The sequence below is a fragment of the Cervus elaphus genome, chromosome 26 (genome assembly GCF_910594005.1).
Source record: "Cervus elaphus chromosome 26, mCerEla1.1, whole genome shotgun sequence".
Classification (NCBI taxonomy): Eukaryota; Metazoa; Chordata; class Mammalia; order Artiodactyla; family Cervidae; genus Cervus; species Cervus elaphus.
In genome coordinates, this window is record NC_057840.1 from 16,997,689 (window position 1) to 17,020,431 (window position 22,743).

Sequence of the window (22,743 nt, forward strand, 5' to 3'; positions counted from 1 at the left end):
GGGATGGTAGAGATGCTGGGAAACTACTAGAAGCTTGCAAGAGGCAAAGAAGGAGTCTCATATCAGTTTCAGAAGGAGCATGGCTTTGCAACACCTTAAGACTTACAGCCTTCTACAGATCACAGGTCATATTGGAGTAGGACCACCTCACTCCAGTATGACCTCATTTAACTAATGATACGTGTATGCAATGACCCTATTTCTAAATACAACCACATTCTGAGGGACTGGAGATAAGGACATCACCATATCTTTTGGGGAACACAGTACAACCCTTAAAAGCCCTGAATGTTTTTAAGGGTCAGTTAATGTTTATAATTTCTTAACATTTCTGCTGTTTTAAATCATCTAGTTTATGACAGTGTGTTATGGCAGCTCTAGGAAGCTAACACAAGGACCTATGTATCAAACCTCATTCTAGTGGCTCTGGATCAAAGTGAAATAAGATGTGGTCCCATCTTCAGGGATATGCTAGATAAGATTTCAGAAAGAGAGAAAGAGAGTGAGAGATGTGGAGAGGGAGATGAAGAGAAGGACGGAGGAGAGATATTAGTTAAGAGGTTTGTATTATTAGGAGAGAATTTCTCTGATGGGTCAGTGGTAAAGGCCCCACCTGCCAATACAGGAGATGTGAGTTCAATCCCTGGGTCAGGAAGATCCCCTGGAGAAGGAAAGGGCAACACACTTCAGTATTCTTGCCTGGAGAATTCCATGGATAGGGAACCCTGGCAGGCTGTAGTCCATAGGGTTGCAAAGACACACACTTCAGATGTTGGTATAAAAATAATATACCCACAATGAAATTTGAGAGACAGCAAATCTCTATGGGCTCATTTATAGAGTTACTAAAAATTCTAGCAGAAGTTTTTAAAAGGAATCCAACAACTTATTCTGAATATGTAGTAGAATAGAGATCCTTAAATAGCTAAATCAGTTTTGAAAAAGAAGAGAAAAATGCTACTCTCGACCAAAAAAATGATAAGATATACCATAAAGCTTCCCTAATAGTCATAGCTCAGTTGCTAAAGTTTCTCTAACAGCTCAGTTGGTAAAGAATCCGCCTGCAATGCAGGAGACCCCAGTTCGATTCCTGAGTTGGGAACATCTGCTAGAGAAGGGATATAATCTTGGGCTTCCCTGTGGCTCAGCTGGTAAAGAATCTGCCTGCAATGCGGGAGACCTGGGTTTGATCCCTGGGTTGGGATGCTCCCTGGAGAAGGGAAAGGCTACCCACTCCAGTATTCTGGCCTGGAGAATTCCATGGACTGTGAAGTCCATGAGGTCACAAAGAGTCAGACACGACTGAGTAACTTTCACTTTCACTTTTATACCAAAAAGCCATGATAATAAAGCAGTGTGGACCTGGTGTAGCTATGGGTAAATAAGCCAATAGATCAGAAGAAAGAGCTCAGTGACACACCTGCAATTGTGAACTTGATACATGAGGGAAATACTACTTGAATTCATGAGTGAAAATCGATGGACTGCTTAATGGATGTTATTGAGGAAACTGACGGACTCTACAGTGGAAAATAGAATCGGAAAACTTACACAATGGACAAAGATGGGTATCAGTGGATTAGAGAACTAAGCATGAAAGACAAACTAAAGCAAATAGGAGAAAATATAGAAATATGTATTTGTGATTTTTGAGTAGAAAGGACTAGTGAAACTTTCAAAATGCAAAGTGCCAGGGAAATTTTTTTCAATTGCCTATTTTAAAAATAAGAATCTCAAATGATGATATATATAAAATTATCAGATTATTTACAGATTAGGAAAAGTTAACTGTGAACTTCCAGATGTTCAAGTTGGTTTTAGAAAAGGCAGAGGAGCCAGAGATCAAATTGTCAACATCCACTGGATCATCAAAAAAGCAAGAGTTCCAGAAAAACATCTATTTCTGCTTTATTGACTATGCCAAAGCCTTTGACTGTGTGGATCACAATAAACTGTGGAAAATTCTTCAAGAGATGGGAATACCAGACCACCTGACCTGCCTCTTGAGAAACCTGTATGCAGGTCAGGAAGCAACAGTTAGAACTGGACATGGAACAACAGACTGGTTCCAAATAGGAAAAGAAGTATGTCAAGGCTGTGTATTGTCACCCTGCTTATTTAACTTATATGCAGAGTACATCGTGAGAAAAGCTGGGCTGGAAGAAGCACAAGCTGGAATCAAGATTGCCGGGAGAAATATTCAATAACCTCAGATATGCAGATTACACCACCTTTATGGCAGAAAGTGAAGAAGAACTAAAGAGCCTCTTGATGAAAGTGAAAGAGGAGAGTGAAAAAGTTGGCTTAAAGCTCAACATTCAGAAAACTACGATCATGGCATCCAGTCCCATCACTTCATGGCAAATAGATGGAAAAACAGTGGAAACAGTTGCTGACTATTTTTTTGGGCTCCAAAATCACTGCAGATGTTGATTGCAGTCATGAAATTAAAAGACGCTTGCTCCTTGGAAGGAAAGTTATAATCAACCTAGACAGCATATTAAAAAGCAGAGACATTACGTAGCCAACAAAGGTCCATCTAGTCAAGGCTATGGTTTTTCCAGTAGTCATGTATGGATGTGAGAGTTGGACTATCAAGAAAGCTGAGCGCTGGAGAATTGATGCTTTTGAACTGTGGTGTTGGAGAAGACTCTTGAGAGTCCCTTGGACTGCAAGGAGATCCAAACAGTCCATCCTAAAGGAGATCAGTCCTGGGTGTTCATTGGAAGGACTGATGCTGAAGCTGAAAGTCCAATACTTTGGCCACTTGATGCAAAGAACTGATTTATTGGGAAATACTCTGATGCTGGGAAAGATTAAGGGCAGGAGGAGAAGGGGACGACAGAGGATGAGATGGTTGGATGGCATCACTGACTCAATGGACGTGAGTTTGGGTGGACTCCAGGAGTTGGTGTTGGACAGGGAGGCCTGGCGTGTTGCAGTTCATGGGGTCACAAAGAGTCAGACACGACTGAGCAACTGAACTGAACTGAACTGAACTGAGGAAAGTTATTTGCAATGTGAAACCATAAGAGGTTGTTGTTGTTCAGTTGCTAACTCTTTGTTAGAGTTGTCCAGTTGTCCAACTCTTTGCGGCCCCAAGGACTGCAGCACACCAAGGCATCCCTGTCCTTCACCATATCCCAGAGTTTGCTCAAACTCATGACAATTGAGTCAGTGATGCCATCCAGCCATCTCATCCTCTGTCATCCCCTTCTCCTCCTGCCTTCAATCTTTCCCAGCATCAGAGTATTTCCCAATAAATCAGTTCTTTGCATCAGGTGGCCAAAGTACTGGAGTTTCAGGTTCAGCATCAGTCCTTCCAATTAACACTCAGGGTTGATTTCCTTTAGGATGCACTGATTTGATCTCCTTGCTGTCCAAGGGATTCTCAAGAATCTTCTCCAACACCACAGTTCGAAATCATCAATTCTTCAGCACTCAGCCTTCCTTATGGTCTGACTCTCACATCCATACATGACTACTGAAAAAACCGTAACTTTGACTATACAGATCTTTGTCAGCAAAGTGACATCTCTTCTTTTTAATACACTGTCTAGATTTGTCACAGCTTTCCTTCCAAGGAGGAAGCATCTGTTAATTTCATGGCTGCAGTCCCTGTCCACAGTGATTTTACAGCTCAAGAAAATAAAATCTGCCACCATTTCCACTTTTCCTCCATTTGCCAAAAAGTGATGGGATCAGATGCCATGATCTTAGTTTTTTGAAAGTTGAGTTTTAAGCCAGCTTTCTCACTCCTGTCTTTCACCCTCATCAAGAGGCTTTTTAGGTCCTCTTTAGTTCTGTAAGAGGTTAATAGTTAACTATACAAAATCCCAGAAGCAAATAGCTAGGATATGCAAGCAAATCCACAAGTAAAAGGAAGATCATGGAAAATATTCCTCTTTAAATTGACCTTGTAAGACCTTGGTTTCCTCATTTACACATTCAATAAATATTTATTGAGTGCCAATCACATGTCAACACTGCTCTTGGCACGAGGGTTACAGCAGACAAGTTTCCTGTCCTTATGAAATGTAAATAGTCCACAACCTTCTCTGTAATAAGAGAAAGAAATTAGTCTCTACTAAATGAATTTTCCTTTAAAATTATAATTGTGCCATTTTAAAATTGGAAGAATTTTTAGGGTGCATTTCTCCTAATTCCATACATTTGTGATAATATTCCCAGGGCACAGTGGCCTGACGTGCATAGCTGACACTTCATCTGTGTTTAGAATGTAAAGCCCAGTAGTTAGATGGGTCCAGAATCGCTATGACTGAGTCATGGTTTTTCCATTGTGTGCCATTTGGCAACCTCTCTGAGCTTTAGTTCCCTAATCAGTAAAATAACAAGTAATGAGACAGCTCATACAATTCATACGATGATCAAATGAGATAATATAAAACAAAACAGCATCTGGCAGATGATAAAAATTCAATCATGACTGTTTTTACATCTATATTTCTTTTAGCTGTTGAGTCCAATAATTGTTATTTTCCCACGCGTATCATGGGGCTTCCTAGGTGGCGCTAGTGGCAAAGAAGCCACCTACCAGTGCCGGAGATGCAAGAGACCCGGGTTTGATCCCTGGGTCGGGAAGATCCCCTGGAGTAGGAAGTGGCAGCCCACTCCAGTATGCTTGCCTGGAGAGCTGCATGGACAGAGGAGCCTGGCGGGCTACAGTCCATGGGGTCACAAAAAGTTGGACACAACTGAGCACAACAGACATATGCTATTTCAAAACTAGTATGGTAACACTTCTGGTTATTAATCAGGCAATTAATTTTTTCTCTAATTAATAGTCAGAAAAGGAAGTCATATGCCTTCCCCGAGACCTACCCCGGTAGTGTGTGAGGTGTGTCTTGTGGATTAACCATTAATCCTAGAGTGAAAACTGAATTCAGGGTTGTAGGGCTGGAAAAGATGTGAGACACCATCTTGCCAGTCCCCGATTTTTTGACACAGGCAGATGCAAAGACCTGAAAGAGTAAGTACCACGCTCTGAATTTGCGCTGCTAGAACTACGGCACTTCTGTGGTTATAATTAATTATGGTTAGAAAAGATGACTATGATTAAGAAATCATGGTTGTGATTAGGACAGATTAATGTTGCCAGGTGGCTTTGTGAACTGGGTGTGAACTGGCTACATGAATGACCTCAATTAATTAGAGACCTAGACTCAGGAGGACTCAAAGTTATTCCGAGGATGAACGTGCCGGACTTGACTGTTGCTTTGGTTCAGTAGGTGGAGCCACTCTTCCTCGTTAGAGTAAACAGATTCAACTCAATTATAAATAGAAAAAATATGTGCCCTCCGCCATTGAGAGTCGCAGAGAGGGACGACTACCTGGAGACCTCGGGTGCCGTGCTGAGCAGTGCTGGAGCATTATGAGTCCCAAGCCACAGTCCGTAGGGATCGTCGGAGCTCCTTTCTCAAAGGGCCAGGTGAGTAAAAGCCTGGCTTTGCATAACTGGAGTTTAGCAGAAAAGTCAGGAGCTTCAGAACTAGCAAGGTGTTACCATCTGGTTAGTTAAACAGCCTGATACAACCTGACCTGAAATTTGTATGAAAGTCTTTTCATCATTTTACATCATTGTATAAGTATGGTCACAAATCCACTTATAACATTAGATTTGTAACTATAACACGTAATCTCAGCCACAGCCAGTTTTATTTAAATCTGCTGAACTTTTCCTCATTTTTTGAGAAAATAATTTTGACTGGAAATAGACTATTTCTGCCTTGTAGCTACTCATTTAGATTTCCATGCTCTTAGCACGATTGGTGTTACTGTGTATATGTAGGAGATAGAATTTTAAGAAAATATATGTTTTTAGTTATGTAGTTAATACCTAGAAAAATTCGTAGATGGGTGGTAAATTTTAAGTTTTAAAAATGTGAATAAGCTAAATATTATTGATTTATCAACCTTTTGAGTTATTTATATTATTTTAGCACTTTAATGATTCTCTAAAAGTGTTGATTCATGGACTAGGTGGACTTCTTTGTGTACCTCTCTTTGAGGGATGAAAAATGAAAAGCGAAAAAGGAAACCCAGCTGCAGACTGATCACACTGAAAAGACTATTGGATTTATCAAAATTCCCAGGTTCTAAAACATGCCAGCAACACTTAAATATACTGTCCTTTTTTTTTTTTTTTTCTGCCCAGGCACACTCATTCTGGTAAATCTAATGAGATTACAGATATCTTCAAATCCTCCAAGTGTTTGTGCTACAGGGGTGGGGGAAGAATAAAAACAAAAGCAAATAAGATAAAGCGTGAATTAAAACTCACCATGCAGATTTTTTTGAGGTTGTGGTTGTTTTAAATGAAGTTTCTCAGGTTTCTTAGACCTTTCTCTTTGCCCAATTGACCAGTGTATTGCTTCTCTTAGTTCTGAGTTCTTGCTTTGCACTCTGTGACTTTTTTATTACAAAACAAATTGGGACAGGTCAGAGGTTAGAGATGCGAACTGCATTTGAAACGTCAGTGAAACCTGCTTCACTTCCCCTGGAAAACTTTCAAAGTTCTCTCCCAAAACACAGGGAGGTTTTGCTGACAAAGAGGTGTTAACTTGTAATGCTGGGCTTAACTGCAAACTCCACAGTGTGCTCACCTATTCTGACAGGTTCTAACAAAGATCACAATGAAATAACTGATTTAAAAAAGAAGAAGAAAAGAGGGGAGGGAGGGAGAAAGGAAGAAAGAAAGGGAGAGAGGGAGGGAGGAAATGGCTTGAACATGCTCTGATCCCTGGACCCCAGCAGAAGGCCACATGCTGATGATAACAGCCCCTCTAGGGGATAACATTTTGAAACATAGCCTGGTGCCTTTTCCATTCTCCATAATTCCTCCTGCCTCTACAGCCGCTCCTTATTAAAACATGGCGCCATGCAAAGAGTAAGACACTGCTGACCCGTACACACACACGAGAATGACGCTTATATTGTCTTATAATAGTAAGAACTCAGAGAGAGAGTTTTCTACTCTAAGCCATAGCATAGAAGGGAAAAATCAGCCAACATATAAATTTCTGTCCTCAGCCAAAGGACATAAAATTTGGATAAACAAGCAGAGGAGAGGATTAAAGGGCAGATGACTAGAAGGTTGAGTCTGAGAAAGAACTCCATCCTCAGGCCCATGCCCTTGCAGGGCGGTGGTTGAGGGGCGGGGGTGGTGACCAAAAATAAAGTAGGTATATCTATTTTCCCATTGTGTTAGCTAAGGCTCAGAGGGCTATGGTAATTTGTTCAAGGTCACACGGCTTTGACTGTAATTCCACTGACACCAAAGCCTGTGCTCCTGACCGGCGCTGTTACATCTTTCGTTGTACAGTGGATCTTGGAGTTGTGGTCAATTAGGGATTGGAGCCTAGCTTCAAAGTCAGTAGCGCTAACAAAGAACAATGAGAAAAGTCAGAACATGAGAAGCATTTTAAGTCAGATGCAAAATAAAAGCTAAAAAGTGTCACTCTGGGAAGCCGAACAACTGTGTTATTGTAAATATACAGCCAGCCCTCCATATCTGTGGGAATGTCTTTACTGTCATTTTATGTAAGGGGGAGGGGAGAGCGTCCTGGTCAATCCTATACAGATCTGGAGGAGGAATTTTAGTATCAGTTAAGGGATGTTTAAGATTTCTTCTTCTTTTTATTTTTTTAATAATTCTGAAAGTTCACAATGGTTTTATTTTTGAAATTTTTATTGAAATATAGTTGATTTACAATGTTTTAGTTTTGAATGTACAGCAAAATGATTTAATTACATATATATATATAAAATTTTAATTCTTTTCCATTGAAGCTTATTACAAGATATTGAATATTGTTCTCTGTGCTCAACAGTAGGTCCTCTTTGTTTATCTATTTATATTTAATAGTGTGCATATTTTAATCCCAAACTCCTAATTTATCCCCTCATCTCCATCTCCCCTTTGGTAGCCATAAGTTTGCTTTCTATGTTGGTCAGCCTATTTTTGTTTTGTAAATAAGTTCATTTGTCAGGAGTGTTTAAAATTTGTTCCAAAGTTTGAAAGGGAGAGGGCAAAGGTCAGGGAATTTTATCAAATTGACAGTTTTTGAACATCTACTAAGTGTCAGCTCTATACTAAAAAATACAGTGCTGGAAGTGTGGAGAAGATTGGACAGAAATCTAATCAGGGAGAGAAAACAATGGCAAATAACTCAAAATCAAGGCAAAATTTCAGCCAAGTGGCACTCTATTGGAGTTTAAAGAAGGAGAAATTGTATCTACTTGTTGAGCGGGTAGGGGCGGGAGTCATAAAAAAGGGCGGTGAAGTGAAGGAGCAAATGTGTCTGGCTGAGCATGGTGTTGGGGGGAGTCCCTTGCTGCCAGGGACAGGAATTTGACATGGAGGATTTGCCTGGTAGTCAGGGCAAGTCATCTGGTAATTTGAGGCGGGAAGAATTTCCGCTTAGTTTGGTGCCACAGTGCAACCCTGAGGATGGACGCGGTGTCTTTCTGCACATCTCCACCCCTGCCAGCAGGCTTCCCAGGGGCACTAGTGGTGAGCGCAGGAGACCTAAGAGACAAGGGCTCATTCGCTGGTTTGGGAGGATGCCCTGGAGAAGGAAATCCAGAAGGACAACCCCTCTCCAGTATTCTTGCCTGGAGAATTTCATGGACAGAGGAGCCTGGTGGGCTGTAGTCCATGAGGTGGCAAAGTGTTGGACATGACTGAGTGACTAACACTTCCACTTTGTCACTCCCACCTAACAGCGCAGAGTAACTTTCTCTATTGAAAAGCCTTGTTGGAAATTGGAATCAGAGAAACACATAAAAGAACTGTTTCCTTAGATGGCTTATCTGCCAGGAGGCTGGAGAAGACTTACTGCAAGGAAGAAGCGTGCTAGCTTCCCCGATGTAAAAAGAGCAAAGGTAGAATTGTGCCAACCATGCTTAAACAGGTCAAAACTTGAAACACTGGGTTGGTCTTTGTGAGTTCATCTCCCAAGTGATGATTCTCCCTGCTGCCTCCTTTCTCCACAAGAGCCCTAACTTACTACCATGCAGACCTGCACGTAGGTCTGTCTGATGTCACACTCTTTTTTCACCTTATGTTTTGATTCAAGCTGCTCTCCAGGTTTGCAAAGTTTCTTCATCACCCCATCCATTTTCCTGAATCACCTACTCATGTTGCAGGACTCAGCAGAAATGTCAGCCTGTTCCCTGCAGACTTCTCTGAAACTTGTCCACCCATGACAGGGTTAGGAACATCCTGTTTTTGTGGTTACAATATCTTGTAACTGTGTTGACGCAAATCTCTAAGTATTATAATTGGGATTATTAATAAATATCCAAATCCCCTACTCACTTGTGAGTCACTCAAAGACAAAAGCCCTCTCCTTTGGATCACTGTCTCTCTCTCAGAGTGCTTTTGTACAAAACGTGTCCACTGTGTTGGTAACACAGTGTGATGGAGAAGAGAAGCTGCAAGTTTGGGGATCCAAACCACCTGGATGTGAACTAAGCCTCTGCCACTTGTTCGCTGTGTGCCTGTAGGAAAGTTATATAACCTTTCTGATTCTATATCTTCATACTCAACATAGGAGTAATTCAATCTACCTCTCTGTGATGCAGTGAGATCATGTAAATACCTGACCCTGTAGGTACTCAAAAAATGATCGTTACTCTTCAACTGATTAATGAACAAGGTTTCTATTGTGGGGATTTGATGATATGATAATATCTGAATTATTCTGTTTTCATTCTTCAGCCACGAGGAGGAGTGGAAGAAGGCCCTACAGTACTGAGAAAGGCTGGTCTGCTTGAGAAACTTAAAGAACTAGGTAACTGTTTACTCAATCAATTTTTTACTATAGTTGATGTACAATATTATATGTTACATATTTATACAATAGTGATTCATAATATTTTAAAGGTTACACTCCATTTATACTTATTGTAAAATGTTGGCTGTATTTCCTATGTTGCACAATATATCCTTATAGCTTATTTTATTTGTAATAATTTGTACCTCTCAACCCTCTACTCCTATATTGTCCCTCCCCAACCCCTTCCCCACTGGTAACCACTGGTTTGAACAAGGTAATTTCTAAGTTGAAAGCTGATCAGCATGATTTCTTTCTTACTCTGAAGGAATGTCCAGGCTTCTGGAGGTGTGTCTGAAGTGACATTTATACCACAGTGACATTATAGCAGCACTGACTATCACCTTAGAAGTACATCTTATTAAAAAAAAATGCAGTGACGGGGAGAATGCTCAGTAAACATTGTTGGATGAATAGCCTCACTCAGATATTTTGTCTTTCCAGTGAGACTACTCTTTTAGAGAATCTGTGCGTGGAAGAACGAGGGCGTGGGTTGGTGGTAGGGGATCCAGGGAAACTGAAAATGAAAAGCCAGGGGCAGCAGAAAGTACATTACTAACAAGAGGATACTTATTTGTAAAAAGAAATAAAATAAGATGGTTATATAATAAGAATAACAGTACCTAGTATTTGCATTAACATCCTAGTATGTGTACATATATACATATACTTCTATATATACACATGAGCATGCAGATGAAAAGTAATATAATTTTTAAAGTATGGGCTAAAGTAAACATCATCTTTATATGTAAAACCCCGACGAAATGTTGGGAAGGATATGGACCAGTCAGAACTCTCATGTATTTCTGGTGGGAATGCATAAATACACAGCCACTTTGGAAAGCAGTTTGGCAGTTTCTTAAATTAACATGCATTTACCTCTTGACCCAGCAAATCTTCTCCTAGAAATTGACCAAGAGAAGTGAAAACATATACTACAAAGTCTTCTACTTGAATGTTTGTAGTAGCATTATTTATAAAAGTCAGGAAATGGAAACAATAAAATGCTCATCAACTGGTGAATGGATAAACAAAAAGTGGGACATCTATACCATGGAGGTAATACTCAACGATAAACGGGAACACAGGCAAGAACATGGGTGAATCTCAAAGATACCATGCTGAATGAAAGAGGCCAGACACAAAAGGCTACAAACTGTATGATTTATATGAAATTCTAGGAAAGACAAAAGCGTAGCAAGAGAAAGATCCGCAGTTGCCTGTGGGAAGGGGCACGGATTGACCTAAACGGCAGGAGGGAATTTGGGGAGTAATGAAAATATTCTAAATCTTTATTATAGTGATACTTGCAAGTCTGTGGATATTTCTGACTTGTACATTTAAAATGAGTGTATTTTAGTGAATAATAATTATACCCCATACAGTTAAAAAAAAAAAAAAAAGACCCCAAGCGAGAATAGAAAGCTAGATCCCTCAGTTGACAAGCCACATTTTATATCTGCTTGAATCTCTTGAAGGTGTTACTGATTGATGGATACACATGGACATGTAATAAGTACAGCATATCATGACTGGTTAATTCGGAACACTGTATTAATCCCATATCACACTTTTACATGAAGCCTGTACCTTGAAGCCTAAGCAGGGCCTTTTAGGAAGTGAGTCTAGGTCTTTAGAATCTTTGGGTTACCTGCAATTTATTTAAAAAGTATAAAAATAGACCCTTTATTTCCTGACCTCATGGAAGCATTAGGCTAATCATATATTCTTATTTAATTCAGACAATCTCATTATGAGGCAGGTACAATGGGCAGGCAGAATAGGAAACTGAGTGGCTTCAGTTGGTGACAGCTTGGGATGAATCCAAGGGCTCTTAATGTAGTGTAAGGAAGTTGAGAAAATATCAGTGTCTTTTTTTTCTGGGCATAAATATATATTGTTGCTGAGCTGTGTCCAACTCTTGTGACCCCATGGACTGCAGCTGGTCAGACTCCTCTGTCCATGTGATTCTTCAGGCAAGAATACTGGAAAGGGTTGTCATTTCCTTCTCCAGGGGATCTTCCCAACCCAAGGATCAAACCCAGGTCTTCTACTTGGCAGATGGATGTTTTACCACTGAGCCACCTAGGAAGCCATATATATATATATGTATAAATATATTTTCTTTTTAAAAACAGCTTTTTTATTACCTACACAAAACAAGCTTATCATAGAAAAGTAAATAGCACACAAACAGAACCCAAGACAGTGATGCCATGCATCAAGTCCAAGCCTGCTTATCACTGTTACATTTTCATGTCTAGCCTGACTTGAGTCAAGAATTTGCAGAGAACCCAGTATATAGCAGGCACCGGTGTAGAGCCCAGTATACAGTAGGCACTGGTGTGCAGTGAAGTTGGGATGATGATGTCAGGTAATAGAGGACATAGTTTTTACTTTCATGAGTTTTTACAGCCTTTCCGGGTTCTTTTCTTTTCTTTTTTTTTTTTTTTTTTGCAAATACACCTATTTGGTAAAATTAGAATCATCCTACAGTCTATTTTGTAATCTCCTTTAGTAACCTAAACTTTTAATTACAGAGTATGATGTGAAAGATTATGGGGACCTGTCCTTTGTCGATGACCCTGATGACAGTCCCTTTCAAATCGTGAAAAATCCAAGGTGTGTGGGAGAAGCAAATAAAAAGCTGGCTGATGTGGTGGCAGAAGTCAAGAAGACTGGAAGGATCAGCCTTGTCCTGGGCGGAGACCACAGGTCTTTTTTTTAATGCTTATCTCTATGGGAGTCTGGTATAAGTACAGTGGAGGAAGTATAACCAAAACCATGAGAAGAGAGAAAATAGGAAAGGAAAGTATTGATCAATATTTTACACCACATTTTATGCCTTGTTTCTTTTAATTTTATTGATTACTACTTTATTTTGGAAACAAAAACTTCCTTCTATTTGAAGTCTTGCATGACCTTTCTCTATGACAGCAGAAAATACATGGTATGTGAATGAATTTCAGCAAAATAGTCAAGCTTACATTCCTAAATAAATAAGCACTGAGGAAATTAATAGTCAGCCTATTGTACTTGATTAGTGATAACAGAAATAACTTTTTATGTCAAGAATTAAAGCACGTGTTTCCCACTATCAAAGTAATAATTATCAAATTTTTGAAATATACATGCATATGTAAAAGAAAAAAATAGTGGCAATTGTAGTGCTCTAAAAACCATTTCTACTAGAATTTTGAAAATGTTACATTTCCTTCCTGCCATAATTTTTTCCTTGTATATAATTTTAACAATTGTACGTGTTATCCTGTTTTGTTCTTCATCTACACTACAGATTTCCTTATGTTATTAATACCTCACAATACATATGAGCATAATTTTTACTGTTGCTTGATATTTCATCTAGGTATGATCTCTCTCTCTCTCTCTCTCTCTCTCTCTATATATATATATATTCATTTGTCAGATATTCAGGTTATTTTCAAATTTCACCATTATGAATAATGCAGCAAAGATGTTTGCGCGTGAGTCTTCCCATGTTTACTCTCAAGGTCCCAGGACATGTAATCAGAAGTACGATTAGATCACAAGTACAAAGATTACAATGACTCAATGCAGGAGTTAATTACTTCAGCCCCCTCCATATTTTCCTTGAAAGCCAAAGTGTTTTCAGGACTTCTGTGACAAAACTTCACGTTGAGAAACTGGAGCTCTCTTTTTTAAGTAAAAAAAATTTGTAAGTGGGAATTTTAAGAGTGGCACATGGACAAAGAAAAAGAAACCTAAAGGGAGAGGGAAACTGCATGCTGAATCATCAGCGCCTGAGACTGCTTCTGAGAGTTCACGGTTCTCTGCAGGGTTCCTGACCTTTCACAAGGGGGAGAATGCAGACATTGTATGGCAAATCCTGGTCTTTTAACTTTTGTGTAAGATATTACTTAGCTTTGCCATTCCCGCAAGTTTTCTAGAGCTGGGAGTGTTTGAGATGAATTTCAAGGGTTCTGGACCTGGCCAAGAGTGAGTCCTTAAATACGTAGCAGGAGACTAGAAAGTTCCAGCAGAGGACCTGAATGTTAAATAGAGTGAGCTCCCAGGACACACTGGCCGAAGTGGATGTCAGGGGTTTGAGTGATGTTCCCCAATTGTAAAAGAATTGGATTTTAAGAAAAATGGGAGGACTCTGTCATAATTCACTTGGGAGAATTAAGTATTTTCCAAGAGAGATGAGAGTACAGAAAAGGAGCCTGTTTTAACCCTGAGAACTGAGTGATATCTCATGCTAAAAAACTTCTTGTGTGGCTACTGTCTTTTCACACATTTAATTTTTAAACTAGAATTTGCAATTTTATTAGAAGGTGGTTTTGAAGAAAAGTAAAAGTTATTTTTAGTAATGCTGTTACAGTGAATAAATATAACTTGTTAGTAAATATTGTGTTAGGTATACTTTCTCTAGTGTTGCGATTGTTTAATTGGCATCTTCAGTTTAAAATCTCTCAGGAATATTAGCCACTTTGACTTAAAGGAAAATCAGGCAAGAATAGTACTTAAATGATATATGCACCGATACTGCAAACCTGATGTTCACACGAACTTCTTTTCCTTTAAAGCATGGCGATCGGCAGCATCTCTGGCCACGCCAGGGTCCACCCAGATCTCTGTGTTATCTGGGTGGATGCTCACACTGACGTCAACACTCCACTGACAACTACAACGGGGAACCTGCATGGACAACCTGTGTCTTTCCTTCTGAAGGAACTAAAGGAAAAGGTAAGCAGCTGGTTGGTGTTCTGTTACAAAAGAGTTATCTCTAGCAGAAGTTCAGGAGCCAGAAGGAACGTAAGAACCCCTGTGCCATTTTATTCTTGATTAATTTTCAAACCATTTTCTCAGCAGCCAATAAGCAATGGCGGGGGGGGGGGGGGGTGGACAGAGGTAGTGAGACTCTCTCGCTACATTTTTAATAGTTTGCAAACTGACTTCGGGTGTAGCTTCCCTTTTATTTTTTTTTTCTCCTCAGAATTCCAAATGGTTTATGTAGATTCTCTGCTCTCAGAAAGGTAGAACACAATTCTCCACTCCTAAGTGGAGAATATGGCTACTTACAGTTGAGTCTTCCCCTAAGGTCGTATGAATTCCCGGCAAGGCCAGTGTTCTCAGGACCACGGTGCTCTCCAGACTGCTCCCATGGATGCTGTTTCTGCTCCTACAGTCATGCAAGCGTGAGATTTGGCCCCTTACATCTCTAGGTTTAGAGAGATGAAGACCTTAAGTGAAGCAGTTCTAAGGGTGACAGAGGGGACAGGGTTCGGGGCACAGCCTGCTGTTTCAGACACATGATCCTTCTCGAAAGGGCAGGCAGGCCTCCCCAGCACGAGGTCGGGGGGCGAGGCAGACCAGCGGGTGACTGCGGAGGGAAGGAGGCTGCCGACGGTGTGCTTGCTCCTCGCTGGGTGGGCAAAAGCCCCCAGTCCTCGGCGCCCCCATCCTTTTGATTCTTAGTAGGTGGGGCAGAGAGGAATCCTTTATGACCAAGTGAGCAAAGGGTCAGAGGTTAACACACACACCAAATGTGGAGAAAGGCAAGGACCATAACTCTGTTCCCGGTGCCTCCTCTTTTGGTTACACGCCCCACAGCCTCTCATTCTAACCAAGTGTCCCCTCACAACACAGGGCCTTTTCAAACATGGAGATTTTAAATGCAGATTACGATGGCTTATTATTTAACATCTTTACTATGAGAAGCACCCGTCTAAATCACAAGAGGGAGAACTATCTCCTTGTTCCCTGGAAACTTCCTTTCTAAAAAATGTAAGATGAAATTTCAGAATAAGATTTAACATTGTGGTTCATAATTTTTATTGATATGCTACCAATAAAACAATTTTTATTGATACAACTGTAGTAAATTGGACAATGTGATGATACTTGGGGATCCAAACCTCCTTATGTTAAATGTCAGCAGCAATATTTTCCAAACAGTTGACCAACATGATTGGTTTATACACCTACAAATGTGTTGTTAGCTCATAAGACAGCCAAGCTAGGCTCTGGGACATTTGAAGATGCAGTCAAACCAAAGGTCTGATTGAAAATTTTCATCAGCCACTCTAAACCATCCTCTGGATAAATTCTGTTTTGAAAAAGAGAAGAAAAGAAGGAAGCTACAAAAGCACACTGATTTCTTTACAGAAGAGTTCCAGGAGAACAGGGCTCAGTGGAAATGGAGTGTAGAGCAGGTAAATGCTGACAAATGGTTCCGGTTAGGTCTGGGATACCAGGCGAGGCTGGGTAAGGCCAAAGCAACCAAGGGTAGCACAGGGGGACAGACGTTCTCTTCCTAATTTTGTACTATATTTTAATGATTTCCTTGAATTTTATGTTCTGAATATAAGATACATGCAATCTAACATGTGTCCTTAACTTTCAATGTAAGATTTGCTCAAGAGAAGCATATATAACCCAATGGAACCATTGCAATTCTAGATGCCCGAGGTCCCAGGATTCTACTGGGTGACTCCCTGCATATCTGCCAAAGACATTGTGTATATTGGTCTGAGAGATGTGGACCCTGCAGAACAGTAAGTTTATTCCTTGATGTGGTTTACCTTCCTTTTTGTCCTTTCTCATGTTAGGCGTGCTGGTCAAGTCAATGAGAAAAAATTATTTTCAACACCAAGTCTATAAATCTGTATGTGTGTGCTCACTCAGTTGTGCCCAACTCTGCAACCCCAAGGACTGTAGCCTGCCAGGCTCCTCTGTTCATGGGATTCTCCTAGCAAGAAAACTAGAGTGGGTTTCCATTTCCTCCTCCGGGGGATCTTCCCCACCCAGGGATAGAGATAAGAGAATATAGTCTCTTAAGTCTCCTGCATTGGCAGGCAGATTCTTTACCACTAGCACCACCTAGGAAGCCCCATGTATCTATATCTGTATCTAAGTGCATGCTAAGTCACTTCAGTCATGTCTGACTCTGAAACCTTATGGACTGTAGCCCGCCAGGCTTCTCTTTCTATGGGATTCTCCAGGCAAGAATACTGGAGTGGGTTGCCATACCCTCCTCCAGGGGATCTTTCCATCCCAGGGATCGAACCCATGTCTCTTATGTCTCCTGCATTGACAGATGGATTTCTTTATTGCTGAACCACCTAGGAAGCCTGTCTGTATCTAGATCTGTATCTATATACACACGTATATACACACATGAGCTTCCCGGGTGGCTCAGCGGTGAAGAATCTGCCTGCCAATGCAGAAGACGTGGGTTTGATTCCTGGGTTGGGAAGATCCCCTGGAGAAGGAAATGGCAACCTACTGCAGTAATTGCCTGGAGAATCCCATGGACAGAGGAGTCTGGTGGGCTACAGTTCACAGGGTTGCAAAGAGTCAGACAAGACTTACGGACTACATAGCAACAACACAGATATCTATGTATGTAGGTAGGTGATTTTTACCTTGACTTGCTGTTTAAAAATTATTGATATATGCATACAGTTCACCAAACTTAAGTATTCTTTTGTAAAGATTTCTGTTTTGGCTATGTTGGGTCTTCGTTGCTGCCCGTGGCCTTTCTCTAGCTGTGATGAGTGAAGGCCCCTTTGCTGTGGCGCTCGGGCTCCTCAGTGTGGTGGTCTCCACTGTCGTGGGGCACAGGGGGCTTCGGCAGTCGCCGTGTGGGGGCTCAGCAGTCGTGGCTCACGGGCTCTGGGACGCTGGTTCCGGGGCTGAGGCACACACTAGCTTAGCTGCTCTGCAGCACGTGGTATCTTTCCAGACCAGGGACCGAACCCACGTCCGCTGCATTGCAAAGTGGATTATCAACCAGTGGACCACCAGGGAAGCCCCTTAAATAATTTTTGGATCTTTACCACATTGATCTTTTCTCTAAAAGGAAACAAGAGGGTCAGCCTCCTTATAAACTGTAGATTATCTTAATATCGCCTCTTTCATAGCTATATTTTGAAAACTCTGGGAATTAAATACTTTTCAATGACTGAAGTGGATAAACTGGGAATTGGCAAGGTGATGGAAGAAACATTCAGCTATCTACTAGGAAGGTATGATGCCTCTGTGTGTGTGTGTGTATGTAAACATAAATATTATTAAAAGGACTTGCTACTAACACTAGTCAATGTAAGTTATTAACAAAGCCTGCAAGTACAATCATGAAAGTTCACGGGGTTGTTACTTTTTGTAAAACAAAGTAAGAACTGTATTTTTCTACTAAATATTAAACCACCAACTTTAACTTGAATTCCTTTCCCACCTTTTAAAAGAAAGAAAAGGCCAATTCATCTGAGCTTTGATGTTGATGGACTGGACCCGTCTTTCACGCCAGCCACTGGCACACCAGTCCAAGGAGGTCTGTCTTACAGAGAAGGTCTCTACATCACAGAGGAAATTTACAAAACAGGTGAGTAAAACTCTGAGCGAACATAAGAGAAAAGTGTACACCTGGCCAATATATATTGATACCTCCCTGATCTGAAAACAAAGCCCCAACTTGACACTTCCTGAATGCCCATTGCATAATACAATGACTGAAATGTTTTCAGTTGCACTCCTGGATAATAATATTTCAAGTCAGTCTGTACTAAGTTACAAATATCAGCTATTTAATAAATTACATTATTTCCATTTATTGTTGTAGGGTTACTCTCAGGATTAGATATAATGGAAGTGAACCCGTCTCTGGGGAAGACACCGGAAGAAGTGACTCGAACAGTGAACACAACAGTAGCAGTAACTATGGCTTGCTTCGGGGTTGCTCGAGAGGGTAACCACAAACCTATTGATTACCTTAGACCACCGAAGTAAACGTGGAATCATCACATAAAAAAATCTCACAGCTAAATGACATGATTAGCAAATCTAATAGTTTGAAGTTACAGTTATTGTCCCAAAGATTTGGTCTTTCAGGAAAATCTTTTGCCTTGGTAAATATTAGTACAATTAGTATAAACTGTATCAATTCCCTCTTGGTGTGAAATTCAAGATATGGAAATGCTAACTTTTGTGAAATTAAAAAGTTTATATTCCCATTTTGGCAAAAGACTTGTCCTTAGAGAAACATACATTCATTTCCAAATAAAAGTTTGCTGGCATTAAAAACAAACACTTTTATCAGCCCCCACATGTATAGTGGGACTCCTGATATCAGGAGATAAAGCTACCCAACCTGCAAAGGGACCATATTTCCATGTTGTTCAAAGCTGTGATGCCTATAAACTGCTCTTCTCTATCTCTTTATAAGATTCTGTCATCCCTATACAAGTTTCTAAACACATGCCACACACACAGACACTGACACACACACATCCTGCTTAAGACTACCATAAATACTTAAAAAACCACACTGAAATTATTGTCCCCAAAACACTGTAAGACCTTGGTTAAGTTATTTTAACTCTTTTGCTCTGGTTCCCTCATCTGTAAAATGTATTATTATAAGGTTTGGGCAATCTCTAAGTTCATTGACGTTAGATGACCATGTTTCACTTTTTTTAAACCTCAAGTATGATCTTGGTTAATATCATGTTAAGCATGGCAGCTATTCAGGCAATCTTTGGGAAACAGAGAAATCAACTATTTTTGTTTCTGCTGCTGCTGCTAAGTCGCTTCAGTCGTGTCCGACTCTGTGTGACCCCATAAACAGCAGCCCACCAGGCTCCCCCGATCCTGGGATTCTCCAGGCAGGAACACTGGAGTGGGTTGCCATTTCCTTCTCCAATGCATGAAAGTGAAAAGTGAAAGTGAAGTTGGCTCAGTTGTGTCCGACTCGCAGTGACCCCAGGGATTGCAGCCCACCAGGCTCCTCTGTCCATGGGATTTTCCATGGCAAGAGTACTGGAATGGGTTGCCATTGCCTTCTCCATTTTTGTTTCTAAGATATGCTAATTTAGGTTGCAATTTAACTGAAAATTATCTGTGGCTTCCAAATGCCCCACCTTTCACTTATTTCAGTTGGTAAAGAATCTGCCTGCAATACGAGAACTGGCTTTGATCTCTGGGTCAGGAAGCGCCCCTGGAGAAGGGAATGACAACCCACTCCAGAATTCTTGCCTGGAGAATTCCATGGATAGAGAAGCCTGGCAGGCTACAGTCCAAGGGGTCCCAAACAGTCAGACACTACTGAGCAACTAACACTTTCCCAAGTTTCCAAATGCCCCACCTTTTACTCACTGCAGTTAAGAGTGTGCTCACTGGCTGAACTCCTGAACATCCTAAAAACTCATCTCAGCTCTATTATATAGTGAAGAAAGTGGGAAAGTAAGTGAAAATAAACTAGAATCAAAACAAGGGAAGTGAACTCTTTCCCTTTCCTCCAACTTACATGGAATTCAAAGTGGAGTCTGTAATGAAACAGGCTCCACGAAAGAATTTTTACTATTATTCTTTTTTTTAAAAAAATTAATTTATTTTTTTATTGAAGGATAATTGCTTTACAGAATTTTGCTGTTTCCTGTCAAACCTCAACATGAATCACCCATAGGTATACATATATCTCCTCCCTTTTGTTATTCTTGTTATAACAGCTTTATGTGTTAAAGAACCTCTATCATCTGATTGTCTACCTGCAATACAGAATTTTAAACCTGTTGACACTATGGACTTTGTAGAATAAGTGTTTTACTGAATAACTTTCAGATAAGAGCAACTATAATGGATCTTACTCTAGAGAACATTATCCAGTACAGCAGTCACAGGCAGTTAAATTAATTAAAGTTTAATAAAATATTCAGTTGCACACTGTGAGTGCTCAACAAGCACATGGAGCTTCTAACTATTGAACTGCCCAGCACAGACATGACTGTTTCTACCATTGCAGAAATGCCTAGTGAACACAGCCACGCTCAAGTTATTAGTTTTCAAAAAGAAAAATTTTAGGATGTAATGGATGTAAGTATTTTTTTCTCAGCTATATTCTAAACACAAATTAAGCTTCTGTCTTCTATTAATGTCTCTGATTAATACTAACCTCTTAAAAGCCTATTTGGGGAAATCATATTCCCTTTTGTAAAGCTAGAGAGGAAAAACTGAATTTTTTTTTTTTTTTTTTTGAAAAACTGAATTTTTAATAAAATTAACTGGAATGTGTATGTCCTTAAGAAACTGACATTGAATTTTACTCTTTATTCTATTTGCATAATACTATTGTTACAATTATTTCTATTCTGTGATCTCAAAGCAATATATTCCTTGAGGCAGCAAGAATATACCAAGACTAGGTTAAGAGTAATACTTGAAATCATTTCTAGTATAAAATTCCTGGAGAATTTTAAGAATATCATTAGCTTAGAAAAATTGTTTATACCATTATACATATTTTAAGCTGTCCTTGCATGGCAAATAAAGATCTAGTGATTATAAAAATAAGAATCATGAAGATAAAAGCCTAGGAGGAATGATTTGGAAATAGAATTTCACAGTTAAACTTCACTAATTCTTTTTAAAAAAAAATCAGTACCTCTTAATTCCTAGGTTAATGTCAGTCATTGACTACAGTGTACAGTCCATGGAGGTGGCTCAGTTCTCTGTTCTAACCCAGCCAGCACATTGCCTGGCACCCAGCAGACGCTCATTCAAACTGAGTAACTAATCAGACAGTTTATTCGTTCAACAGATTTTACTAATTATTTTCCAAGTCTTTTACAATCTTAATTCCACACCCCCAAAATAACAGTATGTCTCTCAAAATCTAATAAACTCTAAAGAACCAAAATGTATATGATATTTAAAAATATAAATATTAAAAAAATTTAAGACTATAAAAATTCAAAGAATCACATCATCTGCCAGGTAAATGTGTCAACCTGGAAAAGTAACTGATTTTTAAAAACAGGGATTGAAGAATCACCATTTAAGTATGATTTTCTTAAGTTATGTTATCTTCTTACATGGCTTCCAACTCATTTCATACAGTTTAAGTTCAAGTCCACAGCAAAGGCAAAACCTTGCCAATCTACTTCAATAGAAATATTAGCCTGTTTACTTGGAACTCTATGATAAAAAGTTTAAGCCATTTTAAAAAGAATATGAAACTGTGTTTGCTCCTGTAATGCAATGAAATCTAGAGTCCTTTACTTGACAAAAATCTTTTGTTGCAAAGATATACCAAAAGAGATTTATGTATAAAAGCATTTGTAATAACTATTTTTACATGTGTGGTGCCTTTAAAACTGGATTTGAAAACTGAATAACTTATTAATACTAAAAAATAAAAACAAAAACAGTGGCCAAAATAGGAAAGACTGAGAGTGCCTGGTAAAGGTCATTTGATCAGATATGTCAATGTTCCTAGGTAGCTCTAGTACCTGGTTGCGGATATGAACAACGTGTAGTTTACTTAATCTCTTAGAGACAAAGCAATAGAAAGACAGGGGTTGGACGTCAACAGATTCACCATATGAATCAAAATAAAACAACCTGAACACCGCTGGCTCTGCTCCATCACAATGGAGCACTCTCAGGTTCAGATTTAACAGACTCAGGTCTGCTTTCGGCGCGGCGCACTCTGGCTTCACTGGGTCACTGGCAGAGACGCTGGCCCCTGGGCCGGCTGAGGTGCTGGAGACCCACTGCTGACGGCCTGCGGGGGCACGGCGGCCGGCTCCATCTTGCTGATGTGAGTGATGAACCGAAGACGGAGCTTCAAAGCCGGTTTTAAGTTACAGATGATCTTTTCTACCTAAAACACAAAAGCACAATGAAACATATTTTCATCAGAGAAGTTCAATTTTCCACTTTTAAAGAAGTGATTTACACATTTCCTGAGACAATAAACCAGGGAGGGCAACAGGTGGATAAGTCTCATGTAAAAGCCGGTAAAACTAGCTCTTTCTTAGCTGAAAAAGGCATGTGTGTCCCTCACGCACATATTATATACATGTACATTTGCGTATGTGCATCTATCTATATATGCATACAC

At 39.9% G+C, this 22,743-nt stretch overlaps 2 protein-coding genes across 5 annotated transcripts in view; one reads left to right on the top strand and one right to left on the bottom strand.

The window, feature by feature from the left end:
- Positions 1–4,897: 4,897 nt before the first annotated feature.
- Positions 4,898–18,856, top strand: ARG1 (arginase 1). 2 transcript variants are annotated; one of them, XM_043888130.1, is made up of 9 exons: positions 4,898–4,990; positions 5,250–5,449; positions 9,743–9,815; positions 12,401–12,575; positions 14,429–14,588; positions 16,305–16,399; positions 17,768–17,872; positions 18,092–18,228; positions 18,466–18,856. In XM_043888130.1, the coding sequence occupies exons 2-9, from the start codon at positions 5,393–5,395 to the stop codon at positions 18,630–18,632; spliced, it is 969 nt and encodes a 322-aa protein (XP_043744065.1). In that variant the 5' UTR covers positions 4,898–4,990; positions 5,250–5,392; the 3' UTR covers positions 18,633–18,856. The 2 variants fall into 2 exon arrangements, with proteins under 2 accessions (XP_043744065.1, XP_043744064.1); XM_043888129.1 differs by having other exon boundaries at positions 4,920–4,990; positions 5,247–5,449.
- Positions 18,857–21,426: 2,570 nt separating this feature from the next.
- Positions 21,427–22,743, bottom strand: part of MED23 (mediator complex subunit 23) — a 42,934-nt gene continuing 41,617 nt past the window's right edge. For all 3 annotated transcript variants that reach the window (XM_043888133.1, XM_043888132.1, XM_043888131.1), the window contains one exon: positions 21,427–22,503. In XM_043888133.1, the coding sequence (XP_043744068.1) occupies positions 22,336–22,503 (168 nt within the window). In that variant the 3' untranslated portion in view covers positions 21,427–22,335. The remainder of the gene's footprint in view (positions 22,504–22,743) is intronic.